Here is a 13,267-nt window from a genome sequence, read left to right as displayed (position 1 = left end):
CTTGGGTTCAAGTGATTCTCCTGTCTCAGCCTCCCGAGTAGCTGCTATTACAGACATGCGCCACCACGCCAGGCTAGTTTTTTGTATTTTTAGTAGAGATGGGGTTTCATCATGTTGGCTGGGCTGGTCTCGCACTCCTGACCTCAAGTGATCCACCCGCCTCAGTCTCCCAAAGTGCTGGGATTACAGGCGTGAGCCACCATGCCCGGCCTATTAATTGTTGTTTGTAACAGCCAAAAGCTAGCCATAGTCAAAGTTCAACAGTCAGCAGTTAGCTAAGTAAACTCTGGTATATTCACATGCTGGAATACTATGTAACTAGTAAAAGCCATGAAATAGAAATATTAATGACATCACTGGCCAGGCACAGTGGCTCATGCCTGTAATTCAAGCACTTTAGGAGGCCGAGGAAGGTGGATCACCTGAGACCAGGAGTTCAAGATCAGCCTGGTCAACATGGTAAAACCCTGCCTCTACAATTAAAAAAAAAAGTAATGAGAAATATTAATGACATCGGAAAACGTTCAACTCCATTAAGTGAAAAAAGCAGGTTATAACATTATATATAGCCTGATACCAATTTTGGTTTTTCTTCTTTTTATAACAAGTACTTTATTTTCTTCTTTGTGCTTTTCTAAATTTCCCAATGTACATGTATTACTTTTATAATAAAAATATGATAAAACTACTAATTAAAACAAACCACAAAACTCTTGATTATTGTATTTTCATTTATAATACACAATTTTCCAATCAAATTTACACTTGTATATTCAGTTGAGTAGAAATATCTGGTTAAATACAGGTTTCAGATGTGTGTGTTCAACACAAAAAGGACACTGAGAAAAATTTATAGATCATTTCAAGAGACCATTTAAAGCTAACAAGCATGGTTTGGAAATTTCTCACTGAAAAGCTGGAACTACATATCCCATTTAAGAAAAGACTTGAAGATCTATTATTCTAACCCATTGCTTGTTTTGCAGTCTCTTTACAATATATCTAAATAAATTTATTTTCTGAATATTCAAATTTGAGTATTTCAGCAATTTAAAGCATCAAAATGACCCTCCAAGCAGTAAATATTATAAAATTGCCAATTATTACTTATGAGAAATAACTTACTGAAAACCTATTTACAAATTAACAGCCCATCCATCCAAAGATTATACGCATTTCAATATTATAATTTATAAGAACAAGACATCCAATCTGCTCAAAAAGAAAATACAAATTAATCTAGCATAATGAAACCACTTGCTTTTGCCAATACAACAAAATATCTGTAAATTATGTAGTGCTCAATAAAAGTGGATGTAAGTTTATAATTGAAACTTCATTCACAAAAATTAATGGTCTTTTACCAGCAAAACTGAATATTACAGCTTTTCAACTATATTCTAAATAAAAATAATTCAAAATTCAAAAAATTCAGAATAAGTGCTTTATTTTTTTAATCTCACAAAAACTGAAACTATCATTTACATCAGTTGTAATAGCAATAAAAATTAGAAATCAATTTGCTATAACTCTTGAAAACATTTATAAAGACAAAACAAAATTAAACAAAAATAAAAAGGTAAAACTAAGTATTCATTTTAAATTAAAGATAATCTGACTCCTTATGACCTACCCACTTGCAGATGTATAAATAGCAGATGCATTCAAAACAGTGCAAGATTTAATTAGTTCAGGACAATATTCCAACCAACCCCAATGTAGGTTTTAAATTACTTGTGCACGTTTATATAGAATCATAAAAATAAACCTCTAATATGTAATCAGCTTATGCCAATTCAGAAAACTCCGCACCAATACAACAACTGTGGAAATCATGAGATATGACTGGGGGGAGAAAAGCAAAACCTAGCATCAAAAGTGCATATACTCACTGTAACTATAATCTTGCTATATATTCCTACTTTTGTTTAAAAAAAAAGTTTAAACTATATGTCTCAAAGAAATACTAAATGTATAATTTCATATTCTTTTTTGAATTTAAAAAATATATACGTAATCCTCCTTTGTTTTTGGTAAGTTCAAATATGAATTGACAGTGGGGTAATTGGATTGTGGATTCTTTAAGAAAGCTCTATAGAATAGAAGAATACAACATACTATATCTTCTTTAAGAAGTATGAGCTGAAATGTTAGGCATTCCTTGTATTGTTTTTTAAATATATTTAAGGAATGCTGTTTTTGTAAAACCATGGCTTTGAAAGAGAAATCTGAGATCAAAATACATTACTAGAGGATCTCTATAAAAGGTCACCAAGACTATCCTTGTTTGTGAAATCAGGGAAAACATTTTTAGAATTTATCTTGTTAGAAAAAATGCTACCACTTTTCTTTCTTTTTCTTCTTTCTGATTATCTCAATTAAACATCAGAAGATTTTCCCTAAATAAATACTGATGTAAACGTTGACTTCAAGGACAAAGAACTTTCGTAAGAGTCTATTTCTCAGGCATTTCACCATTTCTTGAGACCACAGGCCACGGGCAGCACTGTTTAATGTGAATTGTCACTGGACTCCGGTGAAGTATTCCTTCTGGGATCGTTTATTGGGACCTGAAGCTGACTGGTAGATGTAGGTTTAGCAGCATTTGGTGGCTTTGTAGAGGAATTAGGTGGAAGTCTATGACGATTACTCTCCTCACCAGAAGTAGATGAATGTCTTTTTCTTCCAAATTCCTCACTAATAGGGGGCTGCAAATGATGAAAGACAACACCGTTGACAATTTTACTGTTTTTCCTCCCTTCAGAACCTAAGACTAGACCTTTCCCCCCAAAAAAGTAAGTTAAATGGACACTTCAGTAGATTTTTTTTTTTGACGGAGTCTCGCTCTGTCGCCCAGGCTGGAGTGCGGTGGCGCGATCTCCGCTCACTGCAACCTCCGCCTCCCGGGTTCACACCGTGCACCCGCCTCTTGGATTTCATTAGTATAACAAAAACTTAACAGCAACTTAAGATACTAAACTTAAATTTCCTTCCTAACTAAATCAGCCTACTAGTATTTGCTCATTCTTTTACTCAACATACGTTTGTGGTTTTTGTTTTTGTTTTGTTTTGTTTTTTGAGACCTAGTCTCACTCTGTAGCCCGAGTGCTTTTTTGTTTGTTTGTTTTGTGTCTTTTTTTTTTTTTTTTTTTTTGAGACGGAGTCTCACTCTGTAGCCTAAGCTGATGTGCAGTGGCGTGATCTCGGCTCACTGCAACCTTCGCCTTTGGGGCTCAAGCGATTCTCCTGCCTCAGCCTCCCAGGTAGCTGGGACTAGAGGCGCCCGCCACCACACCCGGTTAATTTTTTTGTATTTTTAGTAGAGACAGGGTTTCACCATGTTGCCCTGGGTGATCTCAAACTCCTGAGCTCAGGTGATCCACCCGCCTCGGCCTCCCAAAGTGCTGGGATTACAGGCGTGAGCCACCATGCCCGGCCTCAACATGTGTTTATTAAGCTTCTCTCATGTTTTAGGCTTGAGCTATCTGATAGGGCACAAGTATAAGGCTGGGTTCCTTGCCTCCAAGAAAATGTTTCAGCGAGGCAATTTGCCTTCTTTATTCTATTTCGTCAGCTGTAAAAGATTTGTATCTCCAGTCTCTTTCTCAATCCTAAACTCCTATTCCAGGCTTGCTTAAGTGAAAATGTTTAACAGATAAATGAAAGCAGTAGAGGAATAAAAAAGATGCCAAGTTAAATTATCGTTAGCAAGTTTGAAGGTTTATCTAGAATTCCTATGATAAGGAGACTGGAGAGTATTATTGATGGTACCAAATTTAAACATCTTCAAACGTTTAAGTACCCAGTGAAAAGGCATCCTGCATTCAAAAAAAGTCAGTTTTTTAGGCCTTTCCAGTTACCAAGATTTGGGAGCCCAGAACTGGACACCAATGAAATAGTATTTTTATGTGGAGATAAATTAAGATAGTAACCTCCTTATCCAATCCTCCGTTGTACTTAAAGGAGGAGGCCTGAATTCTTGGCTTATGTTCAGATGGGACAAGAGTCTCAAATATAGAGCAAGGATGTCTTTGTGATAGAACTGGTTAGACCACTCTAGAAAAATAGCTCTTAATTCAAGAGACAGGCACTTTTATTAACCCTATCCCTGGGTCATCAAGTCCATTTACACAAAACTGCAAGACAAATTACAACACAAAGCAGAGATGATGAACCTAGCCTTCCTTTGACTTCTTTTCTAAATTTAAAATTTTTCTTCTTCCTCTTTTTTTTTTTTTTTTTTAGACAGAGTCTCATTCTGTTGCCTAGGTTGGAGTGCAGTGGCACAATCTCGGCTCACTGCAACCTCCGCCTCCCAGGTTCAAGCAATTCTTGTGCCTCAGCCTCCCGAGTAGCAGGGATTACACACGTGCACCATCACACCCAGTTAATTTTTGTATTTTTAGTAGAGACAGGGTTTTGCCATGTTGACCAGGCTGGTCTTGAACTACTGGCATCAGGTGATCCACCCGCCTCAGCCTCCCAAAGTGCTGGAATTACAGGTGTGAGTTACCATGCCCAGCCTTTCTCCTTAATTTTTTATTTATCTTCTTCCTCCTTTTCCTTTATCTTCTTAGATTCTTGACATTTTTTGATGCTTCTCTTTTCCTTTTGAAATCAAATTGATAAAGCCTATATAAGTTCAACCTTCAACCAAAGGTGATGAGAAGAACCCATGAGAGTGGACATCGTCATAAGATGGCAGCAAAAGGACCTTGTCTAGCTGACTCAACTAAAAGACACCACTCTTGTGCTTGCACACATGCACACAACATTCTCTCCTTAATTTTATTATGCAGGTACCCTAAATCCATATCAGCACATGTTACAGAAAGTATATGGATAAAAGATCATTAAAAAGTTTTCACATTGCTAGTGACAAATTAGCATATCAGATAAAAATTAATAAATCTAGAAAATGTTTAATTATAGAAGCATATGAAAATTAAATTGAATTAACAATTGCACTGTGGTTATGCAAGATGTTAACATTTGGGAAATCTGAGTGAACAGAGTATATAGGAATTCTCTGAACTATTTTTGTATCTATTTCAAAGTTTAATTTTAAAACTAAAAAGTTAAAAAATAAAAATTACAAAATTAAAGTTTAAAAAGTCACTGAGAAGAGATTGAAATATATGGAGAATAAAAAGAATAGAGGAAACGACTTAAAACTTACATCAACACGGAAGTCTTCTAACCTCTTAAAACTACAGAGGTATTCCTGAAGTTTTGGGTCAATAGACTGTGTCGTAGATTGTGAATATTTCAAATAAGCCCAAAACTTTTCTAGTCCATACAGCTGACCTAATAACGAAGAAGAATATACATTATAAATTATATAAAATTTTTTAAATGATTCACATTAAATATAATCCTATCAGCAATAAACAATTTATCTTCCAATATATGCTTACTGTAGATCTTGAGAATAAGACATGTAATGAATTAAGCAATAATGGAGCTAATATTTATTGAGCATTTGCTATGTAACAAGTATTAAGTGCTTTATTTTGCATCAAACTAATTTGACCCATATACAACCCTAAAGATGGATGTTCTCATATATGTTACAGATGAGAAAACTGAGGATAGCAAGGATAGGCAATTTACCCACCGTCACAAAGATTCTAAATAGTGGAAAGGGAATTTGGACCTAGCAATCTGGCCCAGAGCCTGCACTCTTAACCACTGTGCTATGTCTGCCTTTCCAAGCTTACCTGCTGATGTTGCATAGAATTTTCATGTAGTGAAACATCAGTGAGTAGCCATGTTTGTCAAAGGGATAATGACAAAATATACCTCCATAAAAGAAAGACTTGAGAGTAGTTACTTTCCAACACCTCCCAGGAAGGGCCTTCTTACTACCTGGTGCCCCATCCTTCATCAAGAAACATAATAATAGCATGAAGATCTTAAATGGTTTGCCTTGAAGAAAAAAACTATGAATTCCCTCCCTATTTACTGACAGACTCAGGTTTACAATTTCCAATTAGAGTATAAATTTTCTGATGTTATTGTTACCAGATTCGTAGTCTTTTTTGGTTTCTTCTTGGAAATCCTGAAAAATTTCTTGCCTGAATTTTTTTTCCAGTCCATAACTATAAAACCTGAACAGACATTCTAACCCATACCTATAAAGAGAAAATAAAAGGTTTATAATAAAATACAATCTCTCTATAGTAGTAACATCAATATAAGCAAACATGGCACAGGTAATCCTAAATGAAAAATAACATCTTAGCATTCAGATTTTTTAATTTTTTTGAGACTGAGTCTCACTCTTACTGTCCAGGTTGGAGTACAATGGTGCGACCTCAGCTCACTGCAACCTCTGCCTCCCTGGTTCAAGCTATTCTCCTGCCTCAGCCTCCTGAGTAGCTGGGATTACAGGTGACCACCACCGTGCCCAGCTAATTTTTTGTATTTTTAGTAGAAAAGGGGTTTTACCATGTTGGCCAGGCTGGTCTCAAACTCCTGACCTCAGGTGATCCATCCGCCTCAGCCTCCCAAAGTGCTGGGATTACAGGTGTGAGTCACTGCGCCCAGCCAGTATGCAGATTTTTAACTGAACTGGTAATTAGTAATCTATAGCTGGCTTTGCTATTTTTGTTGACTCAGCCATAGCACATCATGAAGGTATACAGAGAACCTGCTGCATGAGAGGCAGCCCTTGGACAGTTCAGTATGACCTCTTTAGATGCACACAGTATCTCTCCCTGGTGTTTCTGAAGAACTGGCCAAAAGATTTAGTGATAAATTGGGGATGTGTCAGATTTTCCCCAAACCAAAATGTATAATGGTGTGTTTGTACACAGTATTAAATAAATACTCTTGAATGTAAGCTTTACTCTAGGAAGATAAAGACCATAGAGCTGTTCCCTAGATCCTAGGTGTGGTTGTCCCATTCAACTATAATGGTACAAACATAATTAAATGGTTAAGAGAGCCTCCCTGCTTTCATTATAAAGTACAATTAATAGTAGATACATTGCTAATAGAGCTAAAATCACTACAACCTTCAACCACAGGTGATGAGCAGAACCCATGGAAGTGAAACAATGCTGTAAGATGGCAACAAAAAGACCTTGTCTAGCTGACTCCACTAAAAGATACCACAATTATAACACTCCTAAGTTAGAATCCTAAGTCTTTCTGGGTACCTCAGCAGAAAGGCTTCAACCTCTCCATTCTGCTAACATAATGTTAACAGGCTGTCAGTCACAGGAAGCAGGGTGTGTGATTGTGTGTCTCTTTTGTAACCAGCTTATTTACAAGACGAAGAGTGATGGTCTGGCAAGCCAACAAGAGAAATGCAGGACTGCCAACAACACACTTAAACACTAACCTGAGCCCTTGGCTCCCATAGCCTTAAGTGATGCTACTGGTTGAGCTTGCATGACTGAAGTCTAAGGAGATCAAAGACTAAAGGAGCCACAGTTCACAATGACAAACTTGCTTTGATGTTCCTCTTACGGGATCATACTATACCGACATCAGTTGTTCTCAGTCTTAGCTACATATTATAATCATCTGGGGAGCTTTTAAAAAATACTGATGATGCCCAGGCTCTGCTCCAAACCGATGGAATCAGGATCTTTTTTTTTTAATTTTTAAAATTTTTGTGGGTACACAGTGGGTGCATATATTTATGGGGCACATGACATGTTTTGATACAGGCATGCAATGTGAGATAAGCCTGTCATGGGGAATGGAGTATCCACCCCATCAAGTATTTATCCTTTGAGTTACAAACAATTCAATTACACTCTTTAAGCCACTTTATTTATTCATTTTTTAAATTTTATTTATTTATTTATTCTTTTGAGACACAGTTTTGCTCTTGTTGCCCACGCTGGAGTGCAGTGGTGCAATCTCGGCTCACTGCAACCTCCACCTCCTGGGTTCAAGCAATTCTCCTGCCTCAGCCTCCCGAGTAGCTGGGATTACAGGGGCCTGCCACAATGTCTAGCTAATTTTTGATTTTTAGTAGAAACAGGGTTTCACCATGTTGGCCAGGCTGGTCTTCAACTCCTGATGTCACGTGATCCACCCACCTCGGCCTCCCAAAGTGCTGGGATTACAAGCATGAGCCACCATGCCCGGCTTCTTTCAGCCATTTTAAAATGCACAATTAAGCTACCACTGACTATAGTCACCCTATTATGCTATCAAAGAGTAGATCTTATTCATTCTTTCCAATCATTTTTATTTTTTGTACCCAAAATCAGAATCTTTGAGGTGAAGCCTAGATATCTCTCTTTATTTCTGGAGAAGTAAGTTTTTGGTTTTTATCAAGTAAATCATATTTCAGAGGAATACAGAAATTCTTAGATTATTGATAAAGGATTAATACTCAATACAACATTTATATTGAATAGGCAATATTTGGATTTTTACTCTTATTTCTTAGCAAACTATTCCAAAGACCAAAAGTATGACATTAATAACACAACCCAAACATGCAGCATAACTGCTGGAGTGAAGGACCGAGGCAAATGATTAGCGCTCTCAGTTGTCATTTACTCATTTACCACTTACTTCAAGACAGCTCAGAGGAGTAGAAGACCTAGAGGCTTAGAACCAGAAGGAACTATATTTGAATCATGGGCTTGTAATTATATCACTGAAAATTGAGTCAATTAGATCCTATTTTTCAAAAATAGATATTTGTAAACCTTCTAGACCAGAGCTAGCACATTGAAGACATGTAAGAAATGTTAGCTCTCCCCCTCCTTCCTGAAATCACATTATTACTACTTTCAACCAATGGACAGAATTAGTAACAATTCCCTAATAACAATAATCATCTGGCCAGCCACCGTGGCTCATGCCTGTAATCCTAGCACTTTGGGAGGCCGAGGTGGGTGGATCACTTGAGGTCAGGTGTTCAAGACCAGCCTGGCCAATATGGTAAAACCCCATTTCTACTGAAAATACAAACATTAGCCTGGTGGGGTGGTGGGCACCTGTGATCCCAGCTACTTGGGAGGCTGAGGCAGAAGAATCGCCTGAACCCAGGAGGCAGAGGTTGCAGTGAGCCGAGGTGGTGACGCTGCACTCCAGCCTAGGCAACAGTGCGACTTTGTCTCAAAAAAAGAAAAGAAAAGGAAAGGAAAGAAAAGAAGGAAAGAAAGAAAGAAAAAAGAAAAGAAAGGAAAAGAGAGAGGGAGGGAGGGAAGGAGACAGGAGAGAAAGAAAGAGAGAAAGAGAAAGAAAGGAAGGAAAGGAGAGGAGAGGAGAGGAGGAAGGGAAGGAGGGAGGGAGGGAATCATCTATCAAGCACTTACTATACATAAGTTAATGTGTTAAGCCCTTTAAATGCTTAGTGTAACCTTCACAATAACCCTGTGAGAGAGTATGTATCATAATTTAATCTTTTTTTTTTTGTTGAGATAGGGTCTTGCTCTGTCACCCAGACTCAAGTGCAGTAGCGTAACCTCCGCTCACTGCAATCTCCTCCTCCCAGGCTCAAGCAGTTCTCATGTTTCAGCCTCCCAAGTAGCTATAAGCGCAGGCCACCACGCCAATCTAATTTTTCTATTTTTAGAAGAGATGAGGTTTTGCCATGTTGGCCAGGCTAGTCTCAAACTCCTGGCCTCAGTGATCTGCCTGCCTCGGCCTCCCAAAGTGCAAGGATTACAGGTGTGAGCCACCATGCCTGGCTTAACCTACTTTTTATAAAGAACATAAAGCCTGGTGGGATTACAATCTGTCACCTGTAAATTAATGGCTGGGACTCAAATATGGTCCTGATTTCAAGGACTTCAGGTGCTTAACCACTACTTCCTAAGAAGTAGCTAATACAGTCGAGTGGTAAATACTGCAGAAACAGAACCAAAGGTAGGAAACTATGTTACAAAGGTATTAGAAACATACGCAGAGTTATGTGTATAGAAACACAGAAGAAGAACTCCCAACCTAGACTTGGGTGGAAATGGAATCAGAGAAGTTATTAGAAAGTCTTAAGGAACAAACAGAAATTGCATAAATAGCAAAATATGCTGAGATCAATTAAAACAATGGCTTTCAAACTTTTCTGACTAGGTCCAATACTATAAAAAATATTTTACCTTATAACTAAATCAACATGTACATCTCTATATGTGTGTACATAAAAATATGTATGTTTTACAAAACAGTTCTTAAATTTGTATGTATGTGGGTATGCATTAAATTTGGATGTATGAATTACTATGCTCAGTGCAGTCTGGTATTTTCTACTGCATTTTTTAAAGCACGTTAGAACCACTAAATTGATTTTATGATTGACGAATAGGTAGCAAACCACAGTTTGAAAAAGAACAATGAGATCAGGAATGGCAAATTTTGCCTTTTATGTCAACTCTGGTAAACTGGCAGTAGCTATTTAAAGTCATAAGGAAGAGTATAAATCTGAAAAGTGTGGTAAGAAAGAACATAAAACATAACAGGGATTGATTAGAGATATCAGTAATAGAGGAAAAAGAGCTAAACATGCCATGGATCTGCTGTTCCTGATATAGATAACAGATAAAAATTAAACGGGCTTTGTTTTTACATAAGTCAACACAAAGAAATTTTTGTGTTTTTAATCAGAAAAATTTATTTGTAGCACCTTGCATTCTTCTCAAAGATCACAATATCTGATAAACAATATATTCTTATTTGAGATTTATAAGAGGAATCCATTTTCAGAACTTAAAGAAGGGTAAATTTAGGTAAATATGATTGAATGAAAAATCATCTTTTTCCCTTCTCTCCATGTCTCGTTCCTTTCTCCTTTTGCCCATGAATAAATAGCCTTCTTGAGTCCACGCCATGTTCCTTCTTACCCTCTTGGTCTGCCCTCACTCAGCCCTACAGGCACTCTCAGGACTTTCCGTGAACATTTCTGAAGAAAGCAAGGTCTAAGCTGGGATAAAAAGAATAGGATTTAGAAAAGCACAGGGAGGATGAAGAGAAGTAGAAGCAAAGTTAAGAACATGCACAGATGTCCAGAGGCTAGAGAGCTTGGTTCATTTGAAGAATATGTATCAGTACCACTGTTGCCCAGAGTACTAGAGGACTAGTGGGAAAAAAATTAGACAAGGTGAGTCAAGGGACGTATTGTGAGAGGCCTTGCTTTTTTTTTTCTTAAAGAATCTTAAGAACTGCGTTGGCTCTAAGTATATATCAATTGGGGTATGTATCTGTACATGCAAAGGAAGTCTGTAATGGTGGCAGCATGGGAGAGAAAAGTTTTGTAATTTCATTCAGCCCTTGTGCCAGCCTCTAAGATGGTTCCTAATGATCCCATCTCTTGGTATTAACAACCTTGTGTAGTACTCTCCCATACTGTGCCAGGCCTGGTCTGTATTGACAATACAACATGGCAGAAATAATGGTATGCCACTTCCATAAAATACTGAGGCTTCCATTTTGGAAGCTCTACTCACTCAGGGTAAAACCATATTGTAAAATGCCCTAGGGAAGGTCAATGTGGCAAGGAACTGAAGCCTCCTGCCAACAGCCATGTGAATGAACTTGAAAAAGAACCTCCAGCCCAGGCCAAGTCTTCAGATACTGCAGCTGCCTTCAACATCTTGGCTGCAAGCTCATGAGAAACCATGAGCCAGAACCACCCAGCTAAGCGGTTCCTGGAGTCTCAACTCTTTGAAGCTGTGAACTAGCAAATGTTTATTGTTTTAACCTATGGAGTTTTGGGGTAATTTGCAATGCAGAAATAGAAAACTAATACAGCCCTCCCTCTAGTTATATTGTGCTACTTTCACAGTTCAAAATCAGGTTACTTCAGTACTAGTTTTTAAAATTATTTTCTAAAAACTCCCTCTATTGGATCTACCTGGGGAAAGAAAAAAAGAAAAAGAAAAAATTAAAACTCCCTCAAAGTGTAAAAGAAAATATCTGACCTGTAATTTTCTTTTGCATCTTCCCAAGCAAGTTGTCTAAATTCCTCATACATTTTTTTATTGAAGTGATCTCTGAGGAAAAAGGACCAGAAACGAAAGAGGGTATTCATTTCTTGGGACTGACCAATTCCCAAGCGTTTTCTCTCTGAAAAAGTTAAATAAAATATTATTTTATTAAACATACTTTTTAAAGAGAAGAGAGCAGATGTTATATATAAAATGAAGAAAGCTCAACAGTATAATCCTCAAAGTGTATTTAGCTTTCTTCTAAATAGAGCGGGGATCTCCCACCTCCCGGCCACAGACTGGTACCCTATTGTGAACTGCACAAGTGAGGGATCTAGATTGGCCACTCCTTAAGAGAATCTAATACCTGATGATCTGAGGTGGAACAGTTTTATCTAAAACCATCCCCCACGGAAAGATTGTCTTCCATGAAACAGGTTGCTGATGCCAAAAGGATTGAGGACTGCTGAAATAGCTGACAAATGTTAAATCAATTTTCTGACTCACTGCTTAAATTATAAATATCTGCCAATAGCAACAAGAAGAGTAGATTAAATTTTTTTTTCTTTTTTTGAGACAGAGTCTCACTCTGTCGCCCAGGCTAGAGTGCAATGGCACGATTTCGGTTCACTGCAACCTCTGCCTCCCAGGTCTCAGCAATTCTCCTGCCTCAACCTCCTGAGTAGCTGGGATTACAGTCGCCTGCCATCACACCTGGCTAACTTTTGTATTTTTAGTAGAGAAGGAGTTTCACTATGTTGGCCAGGCCGGTCTCAAACTCCTGACCTCAAGTGATCTCCCTGCCTTGGTCTCCCAAAGTGCTGAGATTACAGGCATGAACTACCATGCTCGGCTGAGTTTGTTAATTTTTATTTCCTAATGTGTCTAAGTTATAAAGTACATAAATAAAGAATATATATAAACACATTTACTGAAAGTAAAACTATTTATAGTCTAACAATAAAAGAATATCTTAACTTGATATTAAAGGACAACATATTAAATTTTTTAAAATTATATTTTAATTTTAAATATCTTAAATAGATAGATAAAGGACAAGCATCTTACCGCTTAGGCATCTTCGACGATATTTGTGGTACACTTGTTGGGTAAAGCCATTTTCCTTCAAAAGTTCATGAGAAGGATGCTGGAACTTTGGGAATGAATGAGGAGTACATCCATAACTTCCTGCTAGTGGTGCGCCTTCTGAAGGTGAAGCATTTGAAGTGCTGTTTGAGGAAGTGGAAAAAAGCCTTCAAAATGAAAAATCAAGAACCAAGTATATGAACCAATTTGTACTATTTTTTTCATTATTGGGGGTCTAAGCAGTGGAAAAGACAGTAGTCTCTAAAACTCTCCTAAATTAATGA

General features: G+C 37.4%; 1 protein-coding gene across 1 annotated transcript in view; it reads right to left on the bottom strand.

Annotated features, from left to right (window-relative positions):
- Positions 1 to 717: 717 nt before the first annotated feature.
- The window catches only part of LARP1B (La ribonucleoprotein domain family, member 1B), a 168,408-nt gene continuing 155,858 nt past the window's right edge, over positions 718 to 13,267 (bottom strand). The window contains exons 14-17 of the mRNA XM_011996434.1: positions 11,892 to 12,036; positions 6,025 to 6,134; positions 5,180 to 5,307; positions 718 to 2,708 (exon numbers count right to left, since the gene is read on the bottom strand). Of these exons, the coding sequence (XP_011851824.1) occupies positions 2,511 to 2,708; positions 5,180 to 5,307; positions 6,025 to 6,134; positions 11,892 to 12,036 (581 nt within the window). The 3' untranslated portion in view covers positions 718 to 2,510. The remainder of the gene's footprint in view (positions 2,709 to 5,179; positions 5,308 to 6,024; positions 6,135 to 11,891; positions 12,037 to 13,267) is intronic.

Source organism: Mandrillus leucophaeus, unplaced genomic scaffold (assembly GCF_000951045.1).
Source record: "Mandrillus leucophaeus isolate KB7577 unplaced genomic scaffold, Mleu.le_1.0 Scaffold513, whole genome shotgun sequence".
In the NCBI taxonomy this organism is placed as follows: Eukaryota; Metazoa; Chordata; class Mammalia; order Primates; family Cercopithecidae; genus Mandrillus; species Mandrillus leucophaeus.
The sequence above is the reverse complement of the archived record's forward strand: the minus strand, read 5'-3'. Positions and strand labels throughout refer to the sequence as shown.